General features: G+C 27.9%; 3 protein-coding genes across 4 annotated transcripts; 2 read left to right on the top strand and 1 right to left on the bottom strand.

Moving 5' to 3' along the window:
* The first annotated feature begins 1,230 nt into the window (after positions 1-1,230).
* On the top strand, positions 1,231-7,579 carry LOC129616132 (ubiquitin carboxyl-terminal hydrolase 8). Of its 2 annotated transcripts, XM_055531603.1 has the most exons (9): positions 1,231-1,462; positions 1,526-2,026; positions 2,076-2,232; positions 2,289-2,792; positions 2,853-3,086; positions 3,142-3,258; positions 5,658-5,888; positions 5,966-6,639; positions 6,712-7,579. In XM_055531603.1, the coding sequence occupies exons 1-9, from the start codon at positions 1,368-1,370 to the stop codon at positions 6,830-6,832; spliced, it is 2,634 nt and encodes an 877-aa protein (XP_055387578.1). In that variant the 5' UTR covers positions 1,231-1,367; the 3' UTR covers positions 6,833-7,579. The 2 variants fall into 2 exon arrangements, with proteins under 2 accessions (XP_055387578.1, XP_055387580.1); XM_055531605.1 differs by lacking the exons at positions 1,231-1,462; positions 1,526-2,026; positions 2,076-2,232; ... (1 more) ...; positions 2,853-3,086; positions 3,142-3,258 and adding an exon at positions 4,207-4,429.
* A 176-nt stretch (positions 7,580-7,755) lies between these two features.
* On the bottom strand, positions 7,756-8,879 carry LOC129616133 (mitochondrial import inner membrane translocase subunit TIM16). The gene is made up of 3 exons (XM_055531606.1): positions 8,672-8,879; positions 8,544-8,610; positions 7,756-8,489 (listed from the first exon to the last, which is right to left on the bottom strand). The coding sequence occupies exons 1-3, from the start codon at positions 8,765-8,767 to the stop codon at positions 8,251-8,253; spliced, it is 402 nt and encodes a 133-aa protein (XP_055387581.1). The 5' UTR covers positions 8,768-8,879; the 3' UTR covers positions 7,756-8,250.
* A 218-nt stretch (positions 8,880-9,097) lies between these two features.
* LOC129616199 (DNA replication licensing factor Mcm2) lies at positions 9,098-12,330 on the top strand. Its single transcript, XM_055531703.1, has 4 exons — positions 9,098-9,235; positions 9,301-10,317; positions 10,387-11,484; positions 11,582-12,330. Exons 1-4 carry the CDS (start codon positions 9,230-9,232, stop codon positions 12,101-12,103), a joined length of 2,643 nt encoding a protein of 880 aa, XP_055387678.1. The 5' UTR covers positions 9,098-9,229; the 3' UTR covers positions 12,104-12,330.
* The last annotated feature ends 440 nt before the right edge of the window (positions 12,331-12,770 follow it).

A 12,770-nucleotide genomic window follows, 5' to 3' on the forward strand; every position in this document is an offset into this window, starting at 1 on the left:
GTAGTACGTACGTCTAGTCTAAGTTTTCTAAGTCAAAATTTTATATTGAAACTTACGTTTGAATAATCAAACTCTTAATACTCAAGTAAATCTTCGTAAGTTTTGTAAAGTATATTGATAATAAGTAGGTACCTTCCTACATTTTCATAATTTCCAAATTACGATACGTTGAAAAAATAACAGACCAGACTTTGAAATGTCATAATAATATGTGATGATCATATGATAAAATGTCTAGTATATATTTGATTGACATTTAAAATTGTGCATAGAGCTTAAAACGGGCTTTAACAAGCCTTCTATTGGGTAAAGAGCTCGACTTAATATGTACCTCGACTGATGTGGCACTTTTTTAAGTGTTTAATACGATTTTATCAAAAATTTTAATAATAAAAATTTATTGTAGATATTATTACTTTATATTTTAAAATGTTTTGAAATAAAAATTTTCACTGCAAAAACAAATAAACTAGTTAAATAAATAGCTGAAAAAATTTTCTAGTTGACAAATTTGACGTTTCTTAGCCTGTTAAGAGATTATGTCGTATATAATTTAGTTAATATCGTATATGTGCGTCATGCCGAAAAAGAAAGTTGCATTTGCTATGAAATTTAGAGTTAAGCAAAAAACGAAAATTTCCGTATTAATAAAATTTCGTAAGTACGCCTCTTCGCTTGAATAATTCAGCATAGTAAATCGTGCTGTCTAAGAAAGATTAATCGCTCAACAGGTAAAGAGCAAAATTAAAATTAAGTTGAGAGAAAATTCCGAAATATCATATCTTTATCATCCGGGCTGCTACACAATAATATTTGCATTGCGTTATTGTACTGCACAGGTTTATATTCAAGCGCGCACACATGCAATTGTAAGTTCGCATGCAATTGAGCAGTCAAACAGTTTCTAATTTTTTACAAACTGATTGCCATTTTTAATTAACGCAATCGATTTGAATTGAGACTAAGTTTATTTTACAATCAACCAGTAATTCCTCCAAAAGAGTGGTTATTTTCAATTATCAGAAAATGAGAAATTTTTAGTCATGCAAGTTGATATACAATCCCATGTAAAATCATGTTCAGTTTCTTAGTATAACTAGGTACGTTTCTTTATTTTTTTTTTTCTTACCCCTGCAAATGTATATTGCATTGGTATAGTGTACCGTATGGCATTTTGTATTCTAGATAATTATTTGATTTTTTTGACATTTAATTTTATGACGTCTTATAAGTACATGGCTGGTATGTCATAACTGTTTTTCCGAGGAAAAAAAATCGAATTAGAAGCACAGCAATGAAATGAATTATTTTAGATAAAAATAAACAAGTGATAATAAGTTTTTATTTAAATTATTAAAAATTTTAAAATGGGAAACGTGAAAGAATTACATTTGGGTAAGTGCTTAGATGACCTGGTTGAATATTATCAAATACCTGACCTCAAAGGAAGGAAAATCAAAATGTAAGTTTCTGATTTGATTTACTCAAGAAAATATGATGAACTTAAAAGTTTCGTATGCTTTAGGTTACTTTCTGCAGCTAACAAATTATTTGAAGCTGCAGATAATTATAGGCGGGAAGGTGACGAAGAACTAAGTTATGTTACATATATGAAATATTTCAACGTATTAACCGCAATACAAAAGTCTCCAGAGTACGCTCAGGAAAAGAAATTCATTAATCAAATGTTAGGTGGGGGTCGATATAAAGCCGCTTTGGACATTTTAGAAAATCTGTCGGATTCATTGCAGAAACGGTATTCTGAGAAAATGTCTATTGAAAAGTTACCTAAAGAGGTTCTAGTTAATGGAAGTAGCACAGAAAATATTGATTTGAATGATGTGGAAAAATCTAAGGAAGTTTATAATCAAAATTACAACATTTCATGTTTTGATTTATATAAAATGATGAAGGATCCCGCGGAAAGTATGTTGATAATGGATTGTAGATCAAGAAATGATTTCAAAAACTCAAAATTGCTCTATTCGCAATGTCTGAATGTGCCTGAAGAAATTCTTTTAAGAGGGTAATAAAATTGTAATTCTGTTATACTTTACATTATTGTTATGTTTTAGTATGTCAGCGGGGAAAATTCAGCAACACATTGATGACAAATCGCAATGGGCCTCACGATTTATAAAAAATCACGTTATTTTAATGGATTGGGATTCTAAGGGCACAAATATTACTCTTCACAGTCCTATTTACAATTTAAAAGAAATCTTGCAGCGGGTAAGTATTTAAGACGTGTTTTGCTTCCTACTCAAAATGAAAAAGTTCCATTTTAGTGGGATCCAGATGTTACTTACCGTTCTCCTATCAAAATTCTTGATGGTGGTTATGAGCAATTTATATTAACGTATCCAAGTTTTTGCACAAATCCCCGTGTAAAAAATCCAAAAGCATCAGAAAAGCCAATAGAAAACTTTGATGAAATTGAATATCCTTCAATAAATGATATTCAAATGAAAGATGAAATTATTTTTGCTGAACCCCAACCTTTAAATAACTCACGTATTATACAACGTCCAGTGGTTGATCGTTCAAGCAAAATGGCTGCAATTAAGACTTACGATAAAAAAAATACTTTGGACGTATTGGCTGAAAGGGAAGCAATTATAGATAAAGCTTTAGAAAATGATGATAAGTTAGTTAAAGCTGAAGTCGAGCTAAAAAAAATTACTTCAATTGCTAGTCAAGCGGAGGATAATGATGAAAAAGATAAATTTAATGATGTTAAACAGACTCTTTTGTATAAAATATGGCAACTTGAAAATAATCAAAGAGATTATGTAAACGTTTAAATGTTAATGTTTTTAAAAGCTATTGTTAATTTTGCAAAATTGTTTTAGAAAATGGAAAACGAACGCTTAAGAGAAGAATTGGAAAGCATGCAGAAAAGAGAAATTGAGCTTGGCAATAAAATAATGGAAAAGGAGCAAGAAAGTGAAGCTATAAAAGAAGCCCATAAAAGAATAGAAGAAAAAATGCAACAGCAAAAAACTCTAGACGTACAGAGAGAACGCGAAAAAGAAGAACGGGAGGCTCAATTAGAAATAGCAAGAGAACAGAAGAGACACTTAAAGGTATGTCATTCACAACATTGGGGTTAATTCCTATAATGTCAATATATGGTTTTAGCCTCCAATAGATGAAGGAATTTCAAAACCCAAAATTCCACAATTCGATCGATCAGTAAAACCTATTGAAACTGAGAGAAGGGTCTCAAGAGATTTTTCACCAGTTCCTGGTTCAATGGTAAGTTCCTCTAATATTATTTTAATAACAGAAATATAATCTATCATGAACTCTTTTTAAATCGTCATTGTCAAGGTAATCATTTATTTATAAATTACAAAAATAGCACCTGAAATAATATGAGCTACATGTATATAAATAAACATTCCATGTCCAAGAACATAAATAAATTACTTAAAACGTGATACGTTCACGTTATAATGACAAAGTGGCAGTAATATTTTTTTAATATTTTAGCTAATTTTAGTGAGCACATGTGAAAAAACATTATTTTTTCTATTTATAAACTGTTTCTTTTTTCTTTTCAATCAATGAATTTTAAGGACTTTTAAATTGGGAGTGTTTTTTTATGGTATTTGTTTAATTTTAGTTTCCGTTTGATAAAAAATTTTTAAAGATACAAGTATTTGAAAATTTTTAAGTTTTAAAGTTTTATATACCTTAAAAGTAAAATATCCTTAAGTTTAGGTCTTTTGTACTAAGTGTTTATTAAAAAAATCATAAATTTTCGCAATATTTTTTTAAATTTTCAAATATTGTAATTCATCTTTACTTTCCAAATTACAGTTTTCCATTTTATTTATTTACCTATTATACATTTTAATCTTTTACCGTGCATGCATCTTTTTATTTTACATTTTATTGATTTTTAAAATTTTTTTTGTTACGTTGAGTTCACCTTACAAATTTTTATTTTACTTTAAAATAATTTTGAGGTACATTATATTAGTTTGTTTACTTTTAATCCTATTAGCAATATATTTATAATTATTGTGTGTACAAAAATACTATGAATATTTTTTTAAGTAAAAATAAAAGCCAATAAACTGCGAACCATTCAAAAGAAAAAGAAAATTTGAATATGTGTTCAATCCAATTCAAAATATTTCAGTTATATCGAAACACGCAACAAATTCGAACGTTTTTATTTTTGTTTTAAAATTTGTTTTTGTTTTCTCAAATGGTTCTTTTTAGTTATTGTGGGAAAATTTTAAGATCTAATTTATTAAAGTAGCATATACTATTTTTCAGTTATTAATCTAAATTATGCGGGTTTTCCTTTTTAACGTAATAATAAAAATAGTACTCAAGAATTTTTACGAATATGGTTGTAATAGGTGGTATTCAAATTAATCTAAATAAATATCAGTTTATTAGCCCATTCAAAAAGGTAAATAATATGTTTGAAAAGTCTAATAAAAACGATAATGATTTTAATTAATTTTATATTTAATAGAAATTTAGTACTAATGCACACTTTAATTTCAAAGTGTAGATTTTTAAGTAAAATATTGAATTTTGAAAACAAATATACGAAGTTCGATTTTGATTACAGTTCTTTTATACATAGTATTGCACATTAAAGGAAATTAACTTCCTAATTTTCAGTAGTTTTGCAAAAAAGTGTGGTTTCATAATATATAACTATATGTGGATTTGCACGAGAAGAATAAAACCTTATAATTAGTTTGATTTTTTTTTAAATTTTGCAATTATTTTGATTATAGGATCCTCGTTTTCTTATATGCTAAAAAAAAGTTCAAAATTTGTGCTTTTCTAAAAATAAAATTCAAATAGCAGCCCTTTTTTAACTGAGATATTGTTATACGTAACACTTTTACACCGTACTTTGTAACTAATATATAGGCAAAAATTAAGAATTAAATAATAACGAAGTTGTAAAACATTTAAAATTTAACAGGTTTTAATTAATTCGATCAACCGCATTTTATTGAAATGTGTGCCGCATCATATTTCAAAAAATAGGATCAATATTGAGGTGTACATTACGTACATTTGCAAACGTTATCAAAACGGTTTCTTTTGGTTTGAAATCGCCAAAAAAGTTTAAATTGTTTGAAGCAATAAAAAATTCAAATATGCACGTTAAAGCAAGAAACAAGAAAAGAATTGATTTGAAATCCCTGTTAAAAAATACAAAGTGCTTGTTATTTAATAAATTATTATAGTATTGAATAATATTATTTAATAACTGAAATACATAACTGAAATATTTTTGCAAAATACACTGCCATTTTCTATCTGTTTTCTTCTATTAAATAATAATATGATATCACAATAAAATTAAATAAAAACAGTTTATAAACATAAGATTAAAAATTTTAAAAATAAAATCTAATAAATATTTTTTCTTGAGTTAGTTCTTCTGGGTTACTATAAAGTTGCTCCACGTATTAAATGTACAAATCTTCTGGGATTTTAATAACGACAAAATGAAAGTTTGTTCTTAAAAGATTTGATTATTACTTTAAAAAACTAAACCACTTTGCTTTTTCAAATTTAAAAAATTTTTGGAAAATTGTTCAACATTTTATTTATTTGAAAAGAGAATTATTAATTTAAATTAACTAAATTTATGTCTTTAAAATTTATTTTAGGGTCGAGGTTTAACTGGTTTGAAAAACCTTGGTAATACCTGCTACATGAACAGCATTTTACAATGCTTAAGCAACACAAATTTACTTACTGATTATTTCATAACCAATGCTTACAAGCAACATATTAATCGTTCAAATAAAACAAAAGGTAAAATTGTTGAAGAGGTTGCAGCTTTATTACAAATTTTATGGAAGGGCAATTATAAATGTGTTGCTAGTAAAGACTTAAGAGTAAGTAAAATATTTTTTGTTAATAAAATTTTTTATTTCGATTAAAAATACATATGTATTTTTTAATTTTTATTTAGCATATTGTTGGTCAGTATCAACAAATATTTCGTGGTATTGAACAACAGGATTCTCATGAATTTTTAACAATTTTAATGGATTGGTTACATTTAGATTTGCAAACTCTTCATGTTGATTCACCAAGAGAGGGTTTAAGGCCTGCTGAAAAAGCATGGCTTGATTTTACAAAAAGTAGTGAAAGTTACATATTACAATTGTTTTATGGTCAAATTAAGAGCACAGTAAAATGTGTTGAATGCAATAAAGAGAGTGCTACTTATGAATGTTTTTCAAATTTAAGTTTAGAATTACCGCCTACAACAAACCGATGTCAAATAAATCAATGCCTTAATATGTATTTTAATGGTGAACATATATTAGGTTGGAATTGTCCAGGTTGTAAACAGAAACGTGATGCTATTAAAAAATTATCAATATCGAAATTACCACCAGTTTTAGTTATTCATTTGAAACGGTTCTACGCTGATACCGATTTAAATGGTAATACATATAAAAAGAAACAGAATTATGTTAGTTTTCCATTAGAAAATTTAGATATGACACCACATTTAGCACGTTCTGAATTAGTTTCATCTTATTCAAAATTGTATAATTTATATGGTGTTTCAAATCATTATGGATCAATGGAAAGTGGTCATTATACTGCATTTTGTAAAAGCAGCGTTTTTAATAAGTAAGTAAAATAATTTTATAATTTTTTATTTATGTTGTTATATAATTTTTATTTCATTTTATTTTCTTGTAGATGGTTTAAATTTGATGACCAAGTTGTTTCACAATTGGATTCATCAGATGTAGTATCTAGTGCGGCTTACATTTTATTTTACACAAATTTTTCATTGACACCACCTTCAGAATCCATATAGGTGACAAAATTTTGAAAAAAAAAACAATTTTGTTTGAGCTCTAAAATTAAGCTCATAGAAGCAGACGTATAATTTAGCTTTAATATCAAAAACTTTAATTAAAATTGTTAAAAAAAAATATTTTTACTATTTGTGCATTCCTATTTTTTTTTGTTTTTGTTTTGATTTAATTGAAATTTTTTATTATTGCTTTTGCAATAAAAAAGGAATTATACACATTACATTTTCCGTATTTACAAAATTTTAATTCGAATTATTCGTTTGAAACGGTGAATTTTACTAAACATATTTATAACAAGATAAGTGTCGTTTAATAATTTATTGTTATTAAAAATCAGCTTAGTCAAATACATAAAATTTTAGATTTTTTAAATAATTTTTATGCTTTTAATGGAAATGTAACTGAAATATACATTAAAGCCCTAGAACATTTACAAACTGTGGAGTTTTTAAGATTTATATTTACTCATGTAGATATAAATAAACACTTGTATACAATAACTATTTATACATACAACTCATATTTTGAGGATTCACAGCTAATAGTTTAAAAAAAGAGTTGCAATTTTGAATTCAGGAATATATTTTTTTTTTAATTTTTGTAATTTTTTTTAGGGATACATGTTTTATGAATTTATATGTTTGTACCTATCTTACTCATACACATATTCCTTATAGAAATATAAAAATAATATTAAAAACTGACTTACGTGCATTATAAGTATAAATATTTTTAGTTGGAAAAATGGTTAACTTTACTTGATACTTGATTAATTTAAACGAGCATTAAAAAAGAAACAAATAAATTTTCATATTTTTGTATTATACTATCATAAAAGATTTACTATTTAGATAATTTGTTACGAATACTATATTAAAATAATTATAAATTAAACTAAACATAGTTTTTAAAGTTTTTATTTAATTTTTAATAAAATTATTAGTCATAATTAACGAAGAGTTTTTGATTTTGAATTACTTGTTAATCCCATATGGGCATCAAGCTTGTACATTATATAACTATATACACACATTTAACCTGTGCAATAGATAATTAAGTCTGTTAATCCAATATGTACGAGAAAAAAGCTACATATTGCAATTTGACCTTTTCATTAGATTTTAATAAAATTATTAGAGAAAAAATAGTAACATTTTCTAAGCATCCATATATGAATTATTCCCAGCAAATAGCCATTATTAAAATTTTACCGTATTAAAGCAACTTACATCGTGATCCATTTTGTTAAATAATATCAAATGATTATATTTATGGAAAAGTAGAAATTAATGAGAACGCATGATTAGCTTAATTTACTAATATATACTTCATATTTTGCAAATCGTTATAAGTCATTCAACAGTTAATTATGTATATTAAATTTGTTCAAAAAAACTATTCTAACTTATAATTTTCATTACACAGGTTCACTACTATTTGAAGATCTTCTACTAGTCCCCCTTTTTTCTTCGCTAGGTTTAGTTTTTAATTCGTCGTCTATTCGTTCTTTTGCTCTAAAAACTTTTGATTGTAAATAGAAAGATCCGCCTTTTGTTTTATCATTTACATTGAATAAGTGTTCATATTTCTTTTGAATCTCTTCAACATCTAGTTTTGAAACATTTAAAATTTGTTGTGCCTCTTCCAATGTCATACCTTAAATATGAACTAATTAATGATAAATTAGCAGTAAATATTTTATTTTAATACCGGATCTTAAATTTGCAGCGGCTCTATTTTGACCCTGGGTTCCCCCACCAGCTCTTTTAGCAGCTTCCTAAAATAATAAATAAATTGAAAACTTAATATGTACATATTATCACTTTCACATTAGTTACTTGAGATGCTGCATATTCTTGTTTTAAAGCCCTGGCAAAAGCTTTTCCTACCACTTGAGCACCTAAGACTATTATTTGTATCAGATGTTTTGCCATTTATTAAAACTAATGTTTTCTTAAATAAAAAATGGTAATTTAATTTGCAAAATTATGAAATTTTTAGCATTGCACAACTAAGAATAAACAATTTAACCTCAAAATTTTTTATCAAAATAATATTTAGAAGGATTTTGACATTAGGACTGATTGGAAATGTTGACATTTTCGTTACTCTGACAGCTGGGAATTCATTAAATGTCACTAAAATTCAAGTTCACGATATTATTTTCAATTCACAGTATTTTACTTTATAAATGTTCTCAGTATTCTCGGTCTCCCAATAAACTAATAGCGATTTTTTTTTACAAAAGTCAAATTTGGTTTATTGTTCCCGCCAAATAAAACACGGGTAGTTTGCTTGAACAATTAATTATTATTTGATTTGGTTTTACTAAGCTTGAATAAAGTAATAACATTTCAATTTTTTAAGAATCTACAAATAATTATAATATTTCCAATATGTCTGTAAGTAGAGTGTTGTAGATTAGATAAAGATATGTATTAGTAGTAAAGTATACCTTTGTTTTTAGGAAAGAGAGAGTTCACCGATTCCTGAAACGCCAGAAGTAAATCGACGAAGATCTGCTATGACATCACCAGTGGGAGAGTTTGAGCCGTTTGAGGATGAAGAGGAAATATTAGGTGATCACACTATACATAATGAAGAAGAGGAGGATGGCGAAGAACTTTTTGGCGATAATATGGAGAATGATTACCGTCCGATGCCAGAATTAGATAGATACGATCCTAATCTCTTAGATGAAGAAGATTACAGTGACATGGATATTGATGAAAGGCAAGCAGCAGAAGCCGAAATGCGCCGTCGTGATCGTGCAATGGGTATTCATCGAGATGATCGCGAGCTTGGCTTTGATCAAAGTGACGATGAAGATGAAATTCCTCGAGCAAAACGTAGAGCTGCTGAAAAAGCAGCTACTGGAGAAGTAGAAGAAGAAGAAATGATTGAATCTATTGAAAATCTTGAAGATACAAAAGGTCATTCTACCAAGGAATGGGTTTCAATGCTTGGTCCACGTACTGAAATCAGTAATAGATTTAAGAGTTTTCTGCGAACATTTGTTGACGAAAAAGGACAGTATACTTACCGAGATAGAATTCGTCGAATGTGTGAACAAAATAAATCGTCCTTCGTTGTTTCTTATCCAGATTTAACATACAAAGAACACGTATTAGCATATTTTTTGCCAGAAGCACCGTTTCAGATGCTCGAAATTTTCGATAAAGTTGCTAAAGAATTAGTTTTAAGTATTTTTCCTACTTATGAAAGGGTAACAAGTGAAATTCATGTTAGAATTTCTGAACTTCCTTTAATAGAAGAGTTGAGGACATTCCGTAAATTACATTTAAATCAGTTAGTCAGAACATTAGGTGTGGTCACAGCGACAACGGGCGTTTTACCACAACTTTCTGTTATTAAATATGATTGCGTAAAATGTGGTTACGTTTTGGGACCTTTTGTGCAGTCTCAAAATGCAGAGGTTAGACCGGGTTCATGCCCGGAATGTCAAAGTGCTGGTCCTTTTTCAGTTAGTATACAAATATTGATTTAAAATTAAAAATCTGAATGTGTCATTACGCTTAATTCTCCCTTATAGATTAATATGGAACAAACATTATATCGTAATTATCAAAAGATAACTCTTCAAGAATCTCCAGGTCGCATTCCTGCTGGACGTATTCCCCGAAGTAAAGACGTTATATTGCTATCTGATTTATGTGACCTTTGTAAGCCTGGTGATGAAATTGAAGTTACTGGCACCTATACAAATAATTATGATGGATCTTTGAATACTGATCAAGGATTTCCAGTTTTCGCTACTGTAATTATAGCGAATCACGTTGTAGTTAAAGATAGCAAACAGGTTGTTGACTCATTGACGGATGAAGATGTCGCCACAATAATGAAACTTAGCAAGGATCCAAAAATATTCGATCGTATATGTGCAAGTATGGCACCTTCAATTTACGGTCATGATTTTACAAAACGTGCTTTGGCATTATCATTATTTGGGGGTGAATCTAAAAATCCTGGCGAGAAGCATAAGGTTCGAGGTGATATAAATTTGTTAATGTGCGGAGATCCCGGTACTGCAAAGTCCCAATTTCTAAAGTATATAGAAAAAATTGCGCCAAGAGCGGTTTTTACCACGGGGCAGGGAGCAAGTGCAGTTGGTTTAACGGCTTATGTTCGTAAAAATCCTATATCAAGAGAATACACGTTAGAAGCTGGTGCTTTGGTTCTAGCAGATCAGGGTGTTTGTTTGATTGACGAGTTTGATAAAATGAATGATCAGGATCGTACTTCTATTCATGAAGCTATGGAACAGCAATCTATTTCAATTTCAAAAGCCGGAATAATAACGTCTTTGCAAGCAAGATGTACAGTAATTGCGGCAGCCAATCCAATAGGTGGGCGATATGATCCTAGCATGACTTTTTCCGAAAATGTAAATCTATCTGAACCGATTCTGTCACGTTTCGATATTTTATGTGTCATAAAAGATGAATTTGATCCGATGCAAGATCAACAATTAGCTATGTTCGTAGTTAAATCTCACATCAAACATCATCCTTCTAATGCAGATGTTATAGAAGATTCTCAGGACATACCAAAACAAGTAGAAGATATTCCACAGGATTTGCTTAGAAAATATATTGTTTACTCAAAGGAGAATATAAGACCAAAACTAACAGTAAGTATTAATTTTCAAAAATCAATTTGTTTTAATTTTTACAGTTCTAAAGCAAATTATAATTAATGTAAGTGCCTATTTACTATATAATTTTAAGAACATTGATGAAGATAAAATTGCAAAAATGTATGCAACATTAAGACAAGAATCAGCTGCGACTGGATCGTTACCAATAACAGTTCGTCATATTGAATCTGTTATTAGAATGGCGGAAGCTTGTGCTAGAATACATTTACGAGAAAATGTTCAAGAGTCTGATGTTGGAATGGCAATAAGAATGATGTTGGAAAGCTTTATAGAAGCACAAAAATTCAGTGTTATGAAAAAAATGAGAACAACATTCCAAAAATATTTATCTTTTCAAAAAGATCACTCCGAATTACTGTTTTTCATATTACGTCAACTTACTTTGGATCAATTAGCTTATGTTAGGTGTAAAGAAGGTCCAACAGCAACTCATGTTGAAGTTATGGAACGAGATTTAATTGAAAGAGCAAAACAACTAGATATATTAAATTTGAAGCCTTTCTACGAAACTGAACTATTTAAGAAAAACGGATTTTCGTATGATTCAAAACGTAAAGTTATACTACAAATTGTACCAGAAGCTGCTGTTTAACACTAAAAAATATACATATGTATATTAAATTACTTTCATTGTAATTTCTCCTTCAGTTTTATTTTGATTTTTATTTAATTTAAAATAGTATTAAGTTTGTTTTAAGAGATGGATAGTTTTTATTTTTATTTTGCACTTTTTGAGAAAATCATAGAAAATGTTTTAGATAACTTTCTATAATGAGATGTAAACAATCATAATTTAGAACAAAATTTATTAAAAAAACATTTTTGAAAAAAATTTTTATTTTTCTCTTGAAAAATTTTTAAAAGAAAATTTTTTGAAAGGCATAATGTTAAGAAAAACTTGGGATTTTCAGTAAAAAATTGATTTCTACAATACAACTTTGAAATCAAAGCATAAAACATGAATGATGAGTATAGAACATTATAGATAGAGATTCTGGAAGCAAATTTGTAGTAAGTAATTCTGGAAAACTTATCATGTTTATAAAAAAAAAACTTATCATGTTTAGGTATAAAGAGATCATTTTTTTTAAATCAAACAAACGTAAAAATTTATTCCAAATCAAATTTTGAAGTTGTTGAAAAATACTTTAAAAACATTTTCAACTGGAAGTTCCGCCTGTTATGTTTTCCATATTATTTACCGCACGGAAAACTCAAAGTAATTTGTAATATGAATTATTTATATTACAAAAATAAAA

The sequence above is a fragment of the Condylostylus longicornis genome, unplaced genomic scaffold, assembly GCF_029603195.1.
Source record: "Condylostylus longicornis isolate FDR11 unplaced genomic scaffold, ASM2960319v2 ptg000163l, whole genome shotgun sequence".
Lineage (NCBI taxonomy): Eukaryota > Metazoa > Arthropoda > Insecta > Diptera > Dolichopodidae > Condylostylus > Condylostylus longicornis.

Coding starts and splice junctions, on each gene's coding strand:
- LOC129616132 (XM_055531603.1), top strand. CDS start 1,368: ATGGGAAACGTGAAAGAATTACATTTGGGTAAGTGCTTAGATGACCTG. Junction 3,087..3,141: donor AACAGAAGAGACACTTAAAG/GTATGTCATTCA, acceptor ATATGGTTTTAG/CCTCCAATAGATGAAGGAAT. Junction 6,640..6,711: donor AAAAGCAGCGTTTTTAATAA/GTAAGTAAAATA, acceptor ATTTTCTTGTAG/ATGGTTTAAATTTGATGACC.
- LOC129616133 (XM_055531606.1), bottom strand. CDS start 8,767: ATGGCAAAACATCTGATACAAATAATAGTCTTAGGTGCTCAAGTGGTA. Junction 8,611..8,671: donor AAGAATATGCAGCATCTCAA/GTAACTAATGTG, acceptor TTATTATTTTAG/GAAGCTGCTAAAAGAGCTGG. Junction 8,490..8,543: donor CGCTGCAAATTTAAGATCCG/GTATTAAAATAA, acceptor TTCATATTTAAG/GTATGACATTGGAAGAGGCA.
- LOC129616199 (XM_055531703.1), top strand. Junction 10,318..10,386: donor AAAGTGCTGGTCCTTTTTCA/GTTAGTATACAA, acceptor TCTCCCTTATAG/ATTAATATGGAACAAACATT. Junction 11,485..11,581: donor ATATAAGACCAAAACTAACA/GTAAGTATTAAT, acceptor TATAATTTTAAG/AACATTGATGAAGATAAAAT.